The sequence below is a fragment of the Macaca mulatta genome, chromosome 13, assembly GCF_049350105.2.
Source record: "Macaca mulatta isolate MMU2019108-1 chromosome 13, T2T-MMU8v2.0, whole genome shotgun sequence".
Taxonomy (NCBI): domain Eukaryota; kingdom Metazoa; phylum Chordata; class Mammalia; order Primates; family Cercopithecidae; genus Macaca; species Macaca mulatta.
In genome coordinates, this window is record NC_133418.1 from 71,104,030 (window position 1) to 71,116,255 (window position 12,226).

Genomic DNA, 12,226 nt, shown 5'->3' on the forward strand with positions numbered 1-12,226 from the left:
TTTAAATAAAAAAAGAAAACACAAATTGTGGTCTATCCATATAATAAACAAATAAAATATGGATAAACACAGCATGGATGAATCTTGAAAACATTACGTCAAGCAAAAGAAGTCAGATACAAAAGAGTGCAAGTTGTATGATTCCATTTCCATGAAGCTTTAGAACAGGCAAACCTACTCTATGGTACTAGGAATTACAACAGTGCTTGCCTCTGGGTGGTGGTGGTGAGTTGACTGGGACACACGGGAACGTTTAATGCTGATGGAAATGCTTTCTGTCTTGACCAGCATTGTGGTTACGTGGATATACATATTTGCCAAAATTCATCACTCAAAGCCTATGCATTTTATTGTATATAAGTGATATCAATGTGAAAAGAGGAAAAACCAAATTAAAAATAGTTCAGATTTTCTATTCTTTAAGTTCCCTAATTGATTAATGTGTGGAGCAGTCAACACATTAGTGAATCACTATAGTGTGGAAAAATTTTGCTGTCAATCTAATGGCTTGTTTGTGCTCACCAGGACTCTTAATCCATCAAAAAGAATTTAAGACCCTAATAAATTAGTTGTAGCATTGGAAGAGGACACACAGCTACAATTCCTTACTTTGCCAGGATTGACAGATGCTAGTTTGATAAGCAAAGGAGCCATCAGTTCAAGTAGCTGGCCATTCATTAGACCAAAGTAGGGTTTAGGTGAGTGGCATCTTCTAATTTGTTGAGAGTTGATAGGCTGGCAATTTCACAAACATTTTTTTTTCTTCACTCTTCATCGACACTACTTCTATATCTAAAATTATGGAAGCATTAGATGTGTCTCCAGTACACTATGCGTTTTGCTTCTGAAAGCCATGTCTGAAAACTCTACTGCAGGTGCTTTGGCTGGTAGGAAAGGCACAAGACATTTGGTATCTCCTTGAACAGATGTGGTGAGTAAGTGATCCTCTTAGAGTCATGAGAATTAAGGAGATCTAGGAAGATAAAACCAGAACAGCGAGCAAGCTCCAGCTGTGTTTAAGTTATAGGTTTGTGAGTCTGGGAGTCTCAGAATCCTAAAAGAAGACCTGAAGATACATATGAATTCTGATCTGTGGAGATGAACTATAATAAATAAGGGTGCTTTCTCTTTAACACTTAAAAATGTTTCAATTCCTTATTTAATATTTGGCTACATTTGTCACTGAAATAAAGTCATATATTTGGAGACGATTGGGCTCTGGAAGTTTTGCTAGGTTATGTTCTTTCCTGCTTATTTCATTAAAGCACTTGTCAGTCTGTTTGGGGGTTTCATTTGGAACCGCAGGTGTGTGTTGCAAACCAGACATAAACTAAATTACAGCATATGCAGAACTGACCCCTTACAAATGGAAAATGCATATTTTCAGCTGACCTGCTCCTCAGGTAACAAGATGTGGGAGAAAAATATTTATTGGAAATGATGTAATTGCCACCTTATTCTTTTTAAAGTTGCAAAATTGTAATCAAACAGCATTGGTGGGAGAGAATAGCAGAGAAAGAGGAGGGGAATGTAAAGATCTGATCCACAACGCAGCTCCTTGAGAAACACGTGAAAGCTCTGGGGAGGTCAGATGAACTTTCCTTGTTGTGGTTGATGGCTAGGGTGGGAGGGGAGAAGCGAAAACACAGGAGGTGAGGCTAACTGGAACACAGAGCAGTAGTCAATGGGATGGGCAGAGGCCATGAAGCCCCAGAAACACCAGCAGTGTCATGCTGTGTGTAAAATGAAACCATTGTGGTGATTGGTTGCACAACCAACTTGCAATTTGAGGTTATTCAATTTTTTTAAACAATAAAAGCTAAAAACACTTGAGCAGTAATTCAAGGGGACTTAACGAATTACAGTGAGAAAAGCCATAGATGAAAACATTTGTGTAAGTAACTCTTAAAACTTAAAAGTAATTGAAAACATGACATCTATACAATAATTTACAATAGAGTTAAAAGCAAGGTTATGATTTTCCTGGGTGGAGCTGGTTTACATTTGGTTGCATACTGACACTTGTTTTTATTACAAGACCTGGTAAGAAATAATGAAATACCTGTTGAGAATTTTAACATGATGAAAGCAGTGTGAACAGTACAATTTAGTGAATTGCATAGATTTCAGAATGAAGAGCTTCTCTTATGAAAGTGTAAGTTATTGAAGACTAATTCAGTATTCAACATTATGTCAAGTAGGAGGGTGAAGAATGAGTGTGCATGTGTGTGGGTTGTCAAACTTTTTTTTAAGGCAAAATATTTAGTGTAGTGGAAAGGAGTTACCAAACCTTTAAAGTACAGATTGTTCTTTCTTGTTAAATAATATTTCTTTTGAAAAGTGAATTTAAAACAAGGTGTTTATACACAGGAAAATTCTCTAACCTGAAATATAGTTTGATGAATTTTTGCATACATAAATATTTATATAATTATCACTCCAGAAAGTTCTCTCATGTCCCTTTGTAGTCAAAACCCCTTTGTATTCAAAAGTTACCTCTCTTTGATTTCTATCATCATAGATTAATTTTGCCTTTACTTGAACTTCGTAAGAATGGTGTCATTCAGTTTGTACTTATGTTCCATATGATGCTTTCAGAATTCATCCATATTTTTGCAAGTCTCAGTGATTTGTTCATTTTATTGTTGTGAATTATTTTATTAAATTCCCAATTTGTTTACCTATTCTCCTGTTGTTTGAAAAGCTGATTTGTTTTCAGTTCGGGGCTATGAGGAATGGATCTATATAACACAGTGGTATAAATCTTTTGGGGACATATGTGCTCCTTTCCAAGTCCCACCCTGTGGGGACTTGGTTCTTGCGCCTTTTCCCCCATGCTCCACAACCTCACATTCCCTTCCTTTGTGATTCTGGTTAGACTTGGGAACTTCCACCCAAGATACCAGGTGCCAAACATAGAATACCATTCAGGGAACCAAATTACAAACTTGAAAATGAAAAATCCGCATAAAATGTGATTCCGCAAACTGAGAAGCTTTATTTTATTTTAATGACCACCAATGGATAGCTGTTTGGCCAGTTTTCCTGCAGTGGCGCTCAACTTGCCCTCTTCCCTGTATTGCAGAGCGCTAATACACATTCTGAAGCTTCAGTCTGCCACAATGAGGAAGGAAGATTTGCTGTACTTCCCGCTGGGAAAGGGAGTGGCCAGTCAAAACATCTCGATTGTCCTCTTTCCCATGCATAATTTCAGATGACTCTTCTGATTTTTGGCAAACAGCTGCTGAGGCCCCTTACTGAGCTCGCTAGACTTGGGAACTCTTTGTACCTCTTAAAGCTGCTAACAGCCTTTTGTCATATGTGTTTTCTCAAGAAGTGGCCTCCCAAGATACGAGTTCTCAAGGCCCTCGTTTCCCCTGTTATGCAGGCAAAACTACAGCCCTCATCTCTGGGGCCCTTCCAGGGCATTTTCCAAGGCTATGGCCAGGCCTGGGCTAGCTATGCTCAATGAAGGTCGCTGCTACTCCCAAATCAAGCCTCATTCCAAAATCAAGCTGAGGAACCATTTCACTTAGGAGACAACCTTCCGTTTTATCTCTATGAGGAATGACACTGAAGTTTTGAATGTGATACCTGGACACAGATACTTTCTAGTTTCCCTCATTTTTGATAAAATCCAGCTCTTTAAAGGGCTGCTTTTTTTTTTTTTTTTTTTTTTTTTTGTCCCTACTCGGAGAACTTCTCTGTGGACCCGAACACAGAGTCTCCCTCTGTCGCCCAGCTGAAGGGCAGTGGCGCAATCTTGGCTCACTGCAACCTCCACTTCCCAGATTCAAGCGATTCTCATGTGTTAGCGTCCCAGTATCTGGGTCTACAGGCGCCCGCCACCACGCTCAGCTTATTTTTTGTATTTTTAGTAAAGATGGGGTTTCGCCCCTGTCTCTACTAAAAATACAAAAAAAATTAGCTGGGCGTGGTGGCGGGCCCAAGCTGGTCTTGAACTCCTGTGCTTAAGCAATCCATCCACCTCGGCCTGCCAAAGTGCTGGGATTACCGGCGTGAGCCATCGCGCCCGGCAAGAACCTCTTTGTGGACCTGTACCTTTTTGGTTGTAGAAAATAATTCATCTGTCTCAATTCAAGTAAGGAAATAAATGGACATTTCTAGGTTCTTCTAATTTTCTTTTATCTACTCAGTATTCTGTGGGATTACAATTTGTCTTTTACTGTGATGAAACATTAAAATTTTTCTTAAGATATTTTTCTGACCCAGTGTAATTTTCAAATAAACTGACGCATTACATTTCCTCCCGTTCAGATGGTCAAATTCAAAACTGTAGTGTTACTTCTCTTAAAGATAAAAAGGGAAGGCTCTCTCTTAAGTGAAGAGGTCCCATAATATGAAGTGGTCCTTTGGAATTAATTGAATCAGTAGCAGCAACTTGAGGCCTGACCAAAGGAAAATTGTAAAGTGGCTAGCGTCCACTGCTTTTTGATTCAGTGTAGCGTTTTCTCCCTTGAAAAGGTAACACTTCCTCACAAAAAGATCTGATGCTTATTAACATTAAGCTGCAAATGACTGAGAACTTTGACATATAGTTATTTTGGAGCATTTTGCATTTTAACACTGATCATACCCAGAAGACAAGTGGGAGGATGCTGGTTGTCAGCCAACATGACTATTCTTAGGTCAATGGGAGCTCTATCCCATAATATGCATAGATGTTGGAGTTGTGAGGCCTTTTGTAGTATGCCTGCTTAGTTACGACTTCACAAGAATGTTCCAGGCATTCTGGATTTCAAAACTTTGGGGCAAATATTCTATTAGTGCCGTTTGGAGAAAGAATCTATTTTCAGACTCAGTCATTTGCTTTGAAGTTCACTGTTCGTACTTGCAGATGACTGGTGGATGTAATATTTTCCAGGCATGGAAGAAAACCCAGTCCTGAGTCTCTAATGAACCTCAGTACAGATAAATGAGAAATAAGAATTGGATTGCTGACAAACTTGGGTTTCAGTCCTCGGTTCTTAGTTGGGGAGCTGGCCATTTTAATAGATGGGGGGGAAGACAAGGAAGTATCTGAGGAGCAAATTCTGTGTTCATTTTGTGCTTCATTGCTCACCTAAATTCTGGGTCACCAGAAGTGAAATGCCTCAATATCCCTCCCACACCAGGATTATATTCTGTTTGCCATTTCTACAGAATCTGTCTTTTCTCTGAGTTTTCAGTCCCTTATTTCAACTCGGGTAGTGCCATAAAAACGTTATTAATATCTCTAGTTTGCAGATGTGAAATCCAAGTTCTTTTATTTTGGGGTGCAGTTTGTTTCCCGTCACTGTGTGTTCTTTTTCAAGTAGTGGTATAAAATAGTTAGACATTGTATAGTACCTTAAACTTTAAAAATCACTTTTATATTGATTGACTGTTGATCGCTCAAGATGAGGAAAAATGAGACTAATGTTAAATATCCAGCCCAATGTAACACAAATCATATGTCAGGCTCCACTAAAGTGTTGGTCTTCCCACTGGGCACCTGTCTTTATACTACAGATAAGCAGGTCTTCTCTGTGGTAATCTAGGTTCTTTGAAAGTTCTTTATGAATGTGCATACAGATACAAGTGTCAAAAGATGAGATCTGGGTGTTGAGGAAAATAAAAGATGGAAAAGAGAGAAGGAGGGGCTGATCGTTTCAAGAGGCAACTGAGTATAGTGAAATAAACACTGGCCTGGGGCTAAATATTAACAACAGGAGCTATTATATATTGAATGGTTTCTATGTGCTAGGCAGAATCTGAAGCCCTATGTTGATTTTCTCCATGAATCTTAATAGTAACCCTGTGATGAAGATCCTATCACCATCTCTGTTTTACAGATGAAGAAACTGAGGCTTGGAGAAATCAAATAGGCCATCCACGTTTACACAGTTAAGTACTGAAGCCAGGATTAAAAGCATCATGCTCTATTGCTTCTCATTATTTGAATCCCATAAAAAAGTTCTTGGTCTTGGTCCATGTTTACTGAGCAGAGGCTAGGCTGGCTAGAGTTTATCACTTCTTTGTAACACTTATATTTGAAATCATAAATCAATAAACTACTCCTCTGATTTAATTAAAAATAATAGCTAACCTCTACTGAGTGCTTACTAGGTGCAAGGCTTGGTTCCAAGCACTTTACACATTTAATCCTCACAACAGTTATCACTCATTTAATCATCACCACAATCTTTGAGGATGTTACTACCTATTAATAACTCTATTTAACAAACAAGGAAATACAGCCCAGAAAGGCTCTGTCCTTGGCCCAAGTTTGCAGAGCCAGCAAGTAGTAAAGTCAGTCTGAATCCAGGCAGTCTGGCGTTCATAACCACTCTTCTGTACTGGCACTATCTTTATTTTATTTTATTTTCTCCTTTTCACATGGTTATGAATTTTCTGAGGTTAAATCAGGGTGAAGAGAAAGGCCCGGCATGGAAATAGAGGTGCCTGAAGGCCAAGACAGGAAAGAGTCACTTTCCCACCTCCCTCTGGGAAGATCTCACTGAGTCTGTGTATTCAGTGGGTGTGTCGCCTCTTACATTTACTGTTTATGACAAATGACCAGAGGATCTTATGGGCCTGGGTAAGGTAAGTCTTTCCTAAGAAATAGTCTACTCATGGTATGATGGCCCATTTGATGTCTGAGCCTGCAAGTCCAGGAGAGAAATTCTGAACCAGGAAATATTTTTTAAGCTAATGAATGTCACCCTCTAAGGTGTTTTAGGAGATGGCCTGCTGATTTCCCTGGAGATACTCTGGGCCCACAATTGGCCATATTTTAAAAGATTCCCCATGTGTTCCGTCAAATATAATGAAGTACAAATTTTGTCGTGCAGATGTGATGCTACAAGATCTCAGAAGGCACGGAGTGTCAGGTGGGTTAGTGACAGCTTCAATTATATGGAGGCATTTGAATGGAAAGGGAAGGGATGAGGCTCGAGTTGAAGATGAGGCAATGGTGGGTGAGGGTGGGGGACACAGGCATAGAGAGAGAGGTCGCCTCTAAGGAGACGTCTCTGCTTGGGAGCAGTGAGAACAGGTGAGCAGATAAGGAGAGGCTAGATGTTGGAGGGAATAGAGTTCACAATTAACATTGGAGAGAACAAGGAGCCAACATCAGGATGAAAGGGGTGTTCAAGGGAGATGATTCCAGTAGGAGTGTCTGGTGGTGTATTTTTGGAGGGCAAGTAATTTGTTCCAAGAGACGTTCGTAGAGTAAATTTAGAAACCTGAGAATAAAAATTGAGATTAGAAGGCCGGGCACGGTGTCTCACGCCTGTAATCCCAACACTTTGGGAGGCTGAGGCGGGCAGATCATAAGGTCAGGAGATCGAGACCATCCTGGCTGACACAGTGTAACCCCGTCTACTAAAAATACAAAAAAATTAGCTGGGCATGGTGGCAGGCACCTATAGTCCCAGCTACTCAGGAGGCTGAGGCAGGAGAATGGCGTGAACCCCAAAGGTGGAGCTTGCAGTGAGCCAAGAGTGTGCAGCTGCACTCCAGTCAGGGCGACAGAGCGAGACTCTGTCTCAAAAATAAATAAATAAATAAATAAATAAATAAATAAATAAATAAAATATAGGGACTGTCTTCATTTTATTTTATTTACTCTTTTTCGATGTTGCTTCCAAACATCCTGCTCACCCTCGTCAAGAACTTTAAGGGCAGAGGCCAGGTACACCAGGGGTTGGAAAAACCACCCTAGGCAAAGAACTTGCATCAAAATCGGGACTGAAATACATTAATGTTGGTGATTTAGCTTGAGAAATCTGATCATCGGGTATCATGGAGTCTGGCAAGATGGCTTCTCCCAAGAGCATGCCGAAAGATGCACAGATGATGGCACAAATCCTGAAGGATATGGGGATTACAGAATATGAGCCAAGAGTTATAAATCAGATGTTGGAGTTTGCCTTCCGATATGTGACCACAATTCTAGATGATGCAAAAATTTATTCAAGCCATGCTGAGAAAGCTACTGTTGATGCAGATGATGTGCGATTGGCAATCCAGTGCCGCGCTGACCAGTCTTTTACCTCTCCTCCCCCAAGAGATTTTTTATTAGATATCGCAAGGCAAAGAAATCAAACCCCTTTGCCACTGATCAAGCCATATTCAGGGCCTAGGTTGCCACCTGATAGATATTGCTTAACAGCTCCAAACTATAGGCTGAAATCTTTACAGAAAAAGGCATCAACTTCTGCGGGAAGAATAACAGTCCTGTGGTTAAGTGTTGGTTCAGTTACTAGCAGACCAAGTACTCCCACACTAGGCACACCAACCCCACAGACCATGTCTGTTTCAGCTAAAGTAGGGACTCCCATGTCCCTCACAGGTCAAAGGTTTACAGTACAGATGCCTACTTCGCAGTCTCCAGCTGTAAAAGCTGCAGACTTTTCCTGCAACCTCAGCAGTTCAGAATGTTCTGATTAATCCCTCATTAATTGGGTCCAAAAACGTTCTTATTACCACTAATATGGTGTCATCACAAAATACTGCCAATGAATCATCAAATGCATTGAAAAGAAAATGTGAAGATGATGATGATGACGATGATGATGATGATGATGATGATGACTATGATAATTTGTAATCTAGCCTTGCTGCATGTAACATGTATACTTGGTCTTGAATTCATTGTACTGATATTAAATGTGCATGCTGGATGTTTTCAAGTTGTGCTTTAGAAAACTTTAATAATATTTAATGAGTAAATACAGTTACCATACTTTTCAATTGAAATGAAGGTTTTTCATCAGCGTTAAAAGTGTAAGAAAAATAAAGTTGTCATTCATTACTTTAAAAAAAAATTTACTCTTTTTCACATGGTTGTGAATTTTCTGAGGTTAAACCAGGGTGAAGAAAAAGGCCCAAAGTAGAAATAGAGGTGCCTGAATGGCAAGGCAGGGCAGAGCCACCTTCTCACCTCCCCACCTCCCTCTGGGAAGATCTTACTGGGTCTATGTGCCCCGTGAGCGTATCCAATCTTGCATCTACTGTTCATGAGAAATGAGTATTTGTAGCTGTGGACTAATTTAGTCCTAATGAGCCACTAGCCCATTAGAGTTGGAACTATTGCGCCATCCTAGGATTGCACTGAGAGCTGCCCTTATTTGGGTGGAGCCATTCTCTGCCCCAGGGCCACTGAAGGGAGACCCGTGGGAAACATCTGCTCATTGACGGTTTGCTTTTGTGCTGCAGAAGAGGGAGAGGACAATGTCATTTTGTTTTTGGAACTGATCCCAGGAACAAAGACATTGTACTTGCTTCTCCTTCTCTCAGCACCTGTTGCTGGATGACTGAGATTCAGACCTGTACCTGCTTCTACCATTCCTTTATGCTCCTTGGGCTCATAGTCATGGAGTCTGACTTTTTCTGGAGCAGACTCATTAGAATGGCCATATCCTAATTTCTGTCTTCTGGCACCTCTAATTGTTTACTCTTTAAATGCTGGCATTTTCTGTCCAGTGTTTTAGCCTCAGTCATCTCCTCCCCCGACACTTTCATGCTCGGCGTGAGCTCTTCCAGAACCAGGTGTTCACTACCATCCATGTGCTGGTGACTTCCATGGCTGTGTCTCCTGTCCAGACTCCCTTCCCAAAATAGAGTAAGACTGGGAGTCAGGAAAGCTGGTCCCAAAGCACCACAGGAGCCAGTCACCTTTGTCCTTTTCAGAGACAAAGAGTGCAGCCCATCTTTGCCTGATCATAGTAAAATAAATGGCCATGATTATTGGTGGGCGGGGGTAGGGTGGAAGATGAGTAGACAGGGATGAATCATTATGAATCCATCTCTAACACTGGAAAGACAATGGCTAATTCTGCAGTTGGTTGAATCCACAGATGCAGAACCTATGGATACAGAGGGCCAACTGTGTATATTATATTTATGTAACTCTTTTGAATTTTTACTAAATAAACACACCCATGTAACCATCACTTAGGTGAAAAATACATTACCCCCACCCCACAGGCTTTCCTCTTGCTGTCTTCTGGTGAGGACCTCTTCCCAAAAGGTAACCTATTCTATCTTTATATAAGATTTGTAGCAATGGAATCATCCAGCCAGTGCCATATTGTGTTTGGATTCTTTCTCTCAACATTATGTTAGATACTTGTGGGAATAACTGTTGTTCACAAGTACAACAAGATCAAGAACAAATTCATTCTAAATATGCCCAAGTTATGTATCCTGTTTGTTGATAATGAACATTTGTGCTGTTTTCAGTTTCTGGTTATTTCAAATTATGTACTATATTCTTGCATGTGTCTTTGGTGCTCGTACACGTGTATTTCTGTTAGCTGTGTAACTTGAAGTGGGAGTGCCAGGTCAAACGGTATGTGTATTTTCAGATTTAGTAGATAATGATAAAATGTTTTCTAAAGTGGTTTCATCCATTTGCATCCATACCAGCAGCAATGGACAATTTCCATTATTCTACATCCTCACCCACATTTGTTATAGTCTATTTTGAAACAAAAAATAGCCAATTTGGTGGTGTATAATGACATTGCATTGTGGTTTTAAAGTAGATTTTTGTAATTACTAGTAATATTATATACAATTTTGTATGTTCATTAGTTATTTGGATATCCTCTTTTATAAGTATCTTACTCATTAATTAAGATTGGTTGCTGGGTTTTTAAGTTGATTTTCAGTATTTTTTCATATAATCAGAATATAAGTCCTTTGTTGAAGATCTGTGTTGCACATGTCTTCTATTTTTCACCCTCTTAAAATTGTCTTTTGATGAACAAAGACTGTCTTCTGATAAAGAGAATAATATATTCCAATTTATGATCTTTTCCTTTGTGTTTAATTTTTTTTAATGTTCTGTGTAAGAAAGGTTGTAAAGGTATGTTCTTATGTTATTGTCTAGGAGCTTTGCTGTTTTATCTTCCACATTTGAATCCAGTCTATGTGGAAGTGATGTGTGTGTGCATGACATGTGGTGGGGGATTAAGATTCATTTTTTAAAATAGGGATATCGGCCAGGCACGGTGGCTCACGCCTGTAATCCCAGCACTTTGGGATGCCGATGTGGGCAGATCACTTGAGCCCAGGAGTTCGAGACCAGCCTGGGCAACATGGCGAAACCCTGTCTCCACTAAAAATACAAAACTTAGCCAGGAGTGGTGACGTGTGCCTGTAGTCCCAACTACTTTGGAGGCTGAGGTGGCAGGGTCACTTGAGCCCAGGATGTTGAGGCTACAGTGAGCCAAGATTGTGCCACTGCACTTCAGCCTGGGCCACAGAGTGAGACCCTGTCTCAAAATATATATATATATATCATTTATTCAGAAACCATTTAATGTAAAGCTCATCTTTTCCTCAGCACACTGAGGAAGTGTTCTCCTTCCAGATTGCAGTGGCTATTGTAGGCCTTTTGAATTTTCCTACTAATTTTTAAATCATCTTGTCATTTTTCATTGAAAAATTTCAACAAAGATTTTTGATTGTGATTGTATGGAATCTATAGATCAATATAAAGGAAAAATGATACCTTTGCAATGTTGAGTCTTCCATTACTTAATTATAAAATTTCCTTTTCCATGTAAGTTTTTATTTTCTCCCAGTAATGTTTTATTGCTTTCTGTATTGAGTTTTGCACATCTTTTGTTAGACTAATTTCATGGTATTACTTTTTTAAATAAAAATATTATTTAAAAATTATATCGTATTAAAAAGTTTTATTTTCAAATTCCTTTTGGCTGGTAGGTACAGTAATCTTTTCTTACCCATGTTTTTGATTTCTGGGGTTTCAGTTACCCATAGTCAACTGTGGTCCAAAAATATTAAATGGAAAATTCCAGAAATAATTTATAACTTTTAAACTGTGTCATTCAAAGTGATGAAATCTTGTGCCAACCTGCTCTGTCCACCCCGGGATGTGACTCATCCCCTTGTCCAGCATGTCTGTACTGTCTATGCTACTTGACCATTTAATCACTTAGTGGCTCTCTTGCTTATCAGATTGACTGTTGCAGTATCACAACAGTTGATATGTTCAAGTAACCCTTATTTTATTTAATAATGGTCCCAAAGTGCAAGAGTAGTAACGCTGGTAATTCAGATATGCCAAAGAGAAGCCATAAAGTACCTCCTTTAAGTGAAAAGGATAAGTTTATCATAGGTATGTAGGTATAGGAGAAAACATACCACATATAGGTTCAATACTATCCATGTTTCAGGCATCTACTGTGGGGGTTGGAATGTATTCTCTATG

General features: G+C 39.6%; 1 protein-coding gene across 1 annotated transcript; it reads left to right on the forward strand.

Moving 5' to 3' along the window:
• The first annotated feature begins 7,660 nt into the window (after positions 1 to 7,660).
• On the forward strand, positions 7,661 to 8,673 carry LOC716425 (transcription initiation factor TFIID subunit 9-like). Its single transcript, XM_077959621.1, is given in 2 exon segments — positions 7,661 to 8,388; positions 8,390 to 8,673. Coding segments are annotated over 2 exon segments (807 nt in total). The 5' UTR covers positions 7,661 to 7,785; the 3' UTR covers positions 8,594 to 8,673.
• The last annotated feature ends 3,553 nt before the right edge of the window (positions 8,674 to 12,226 follow it).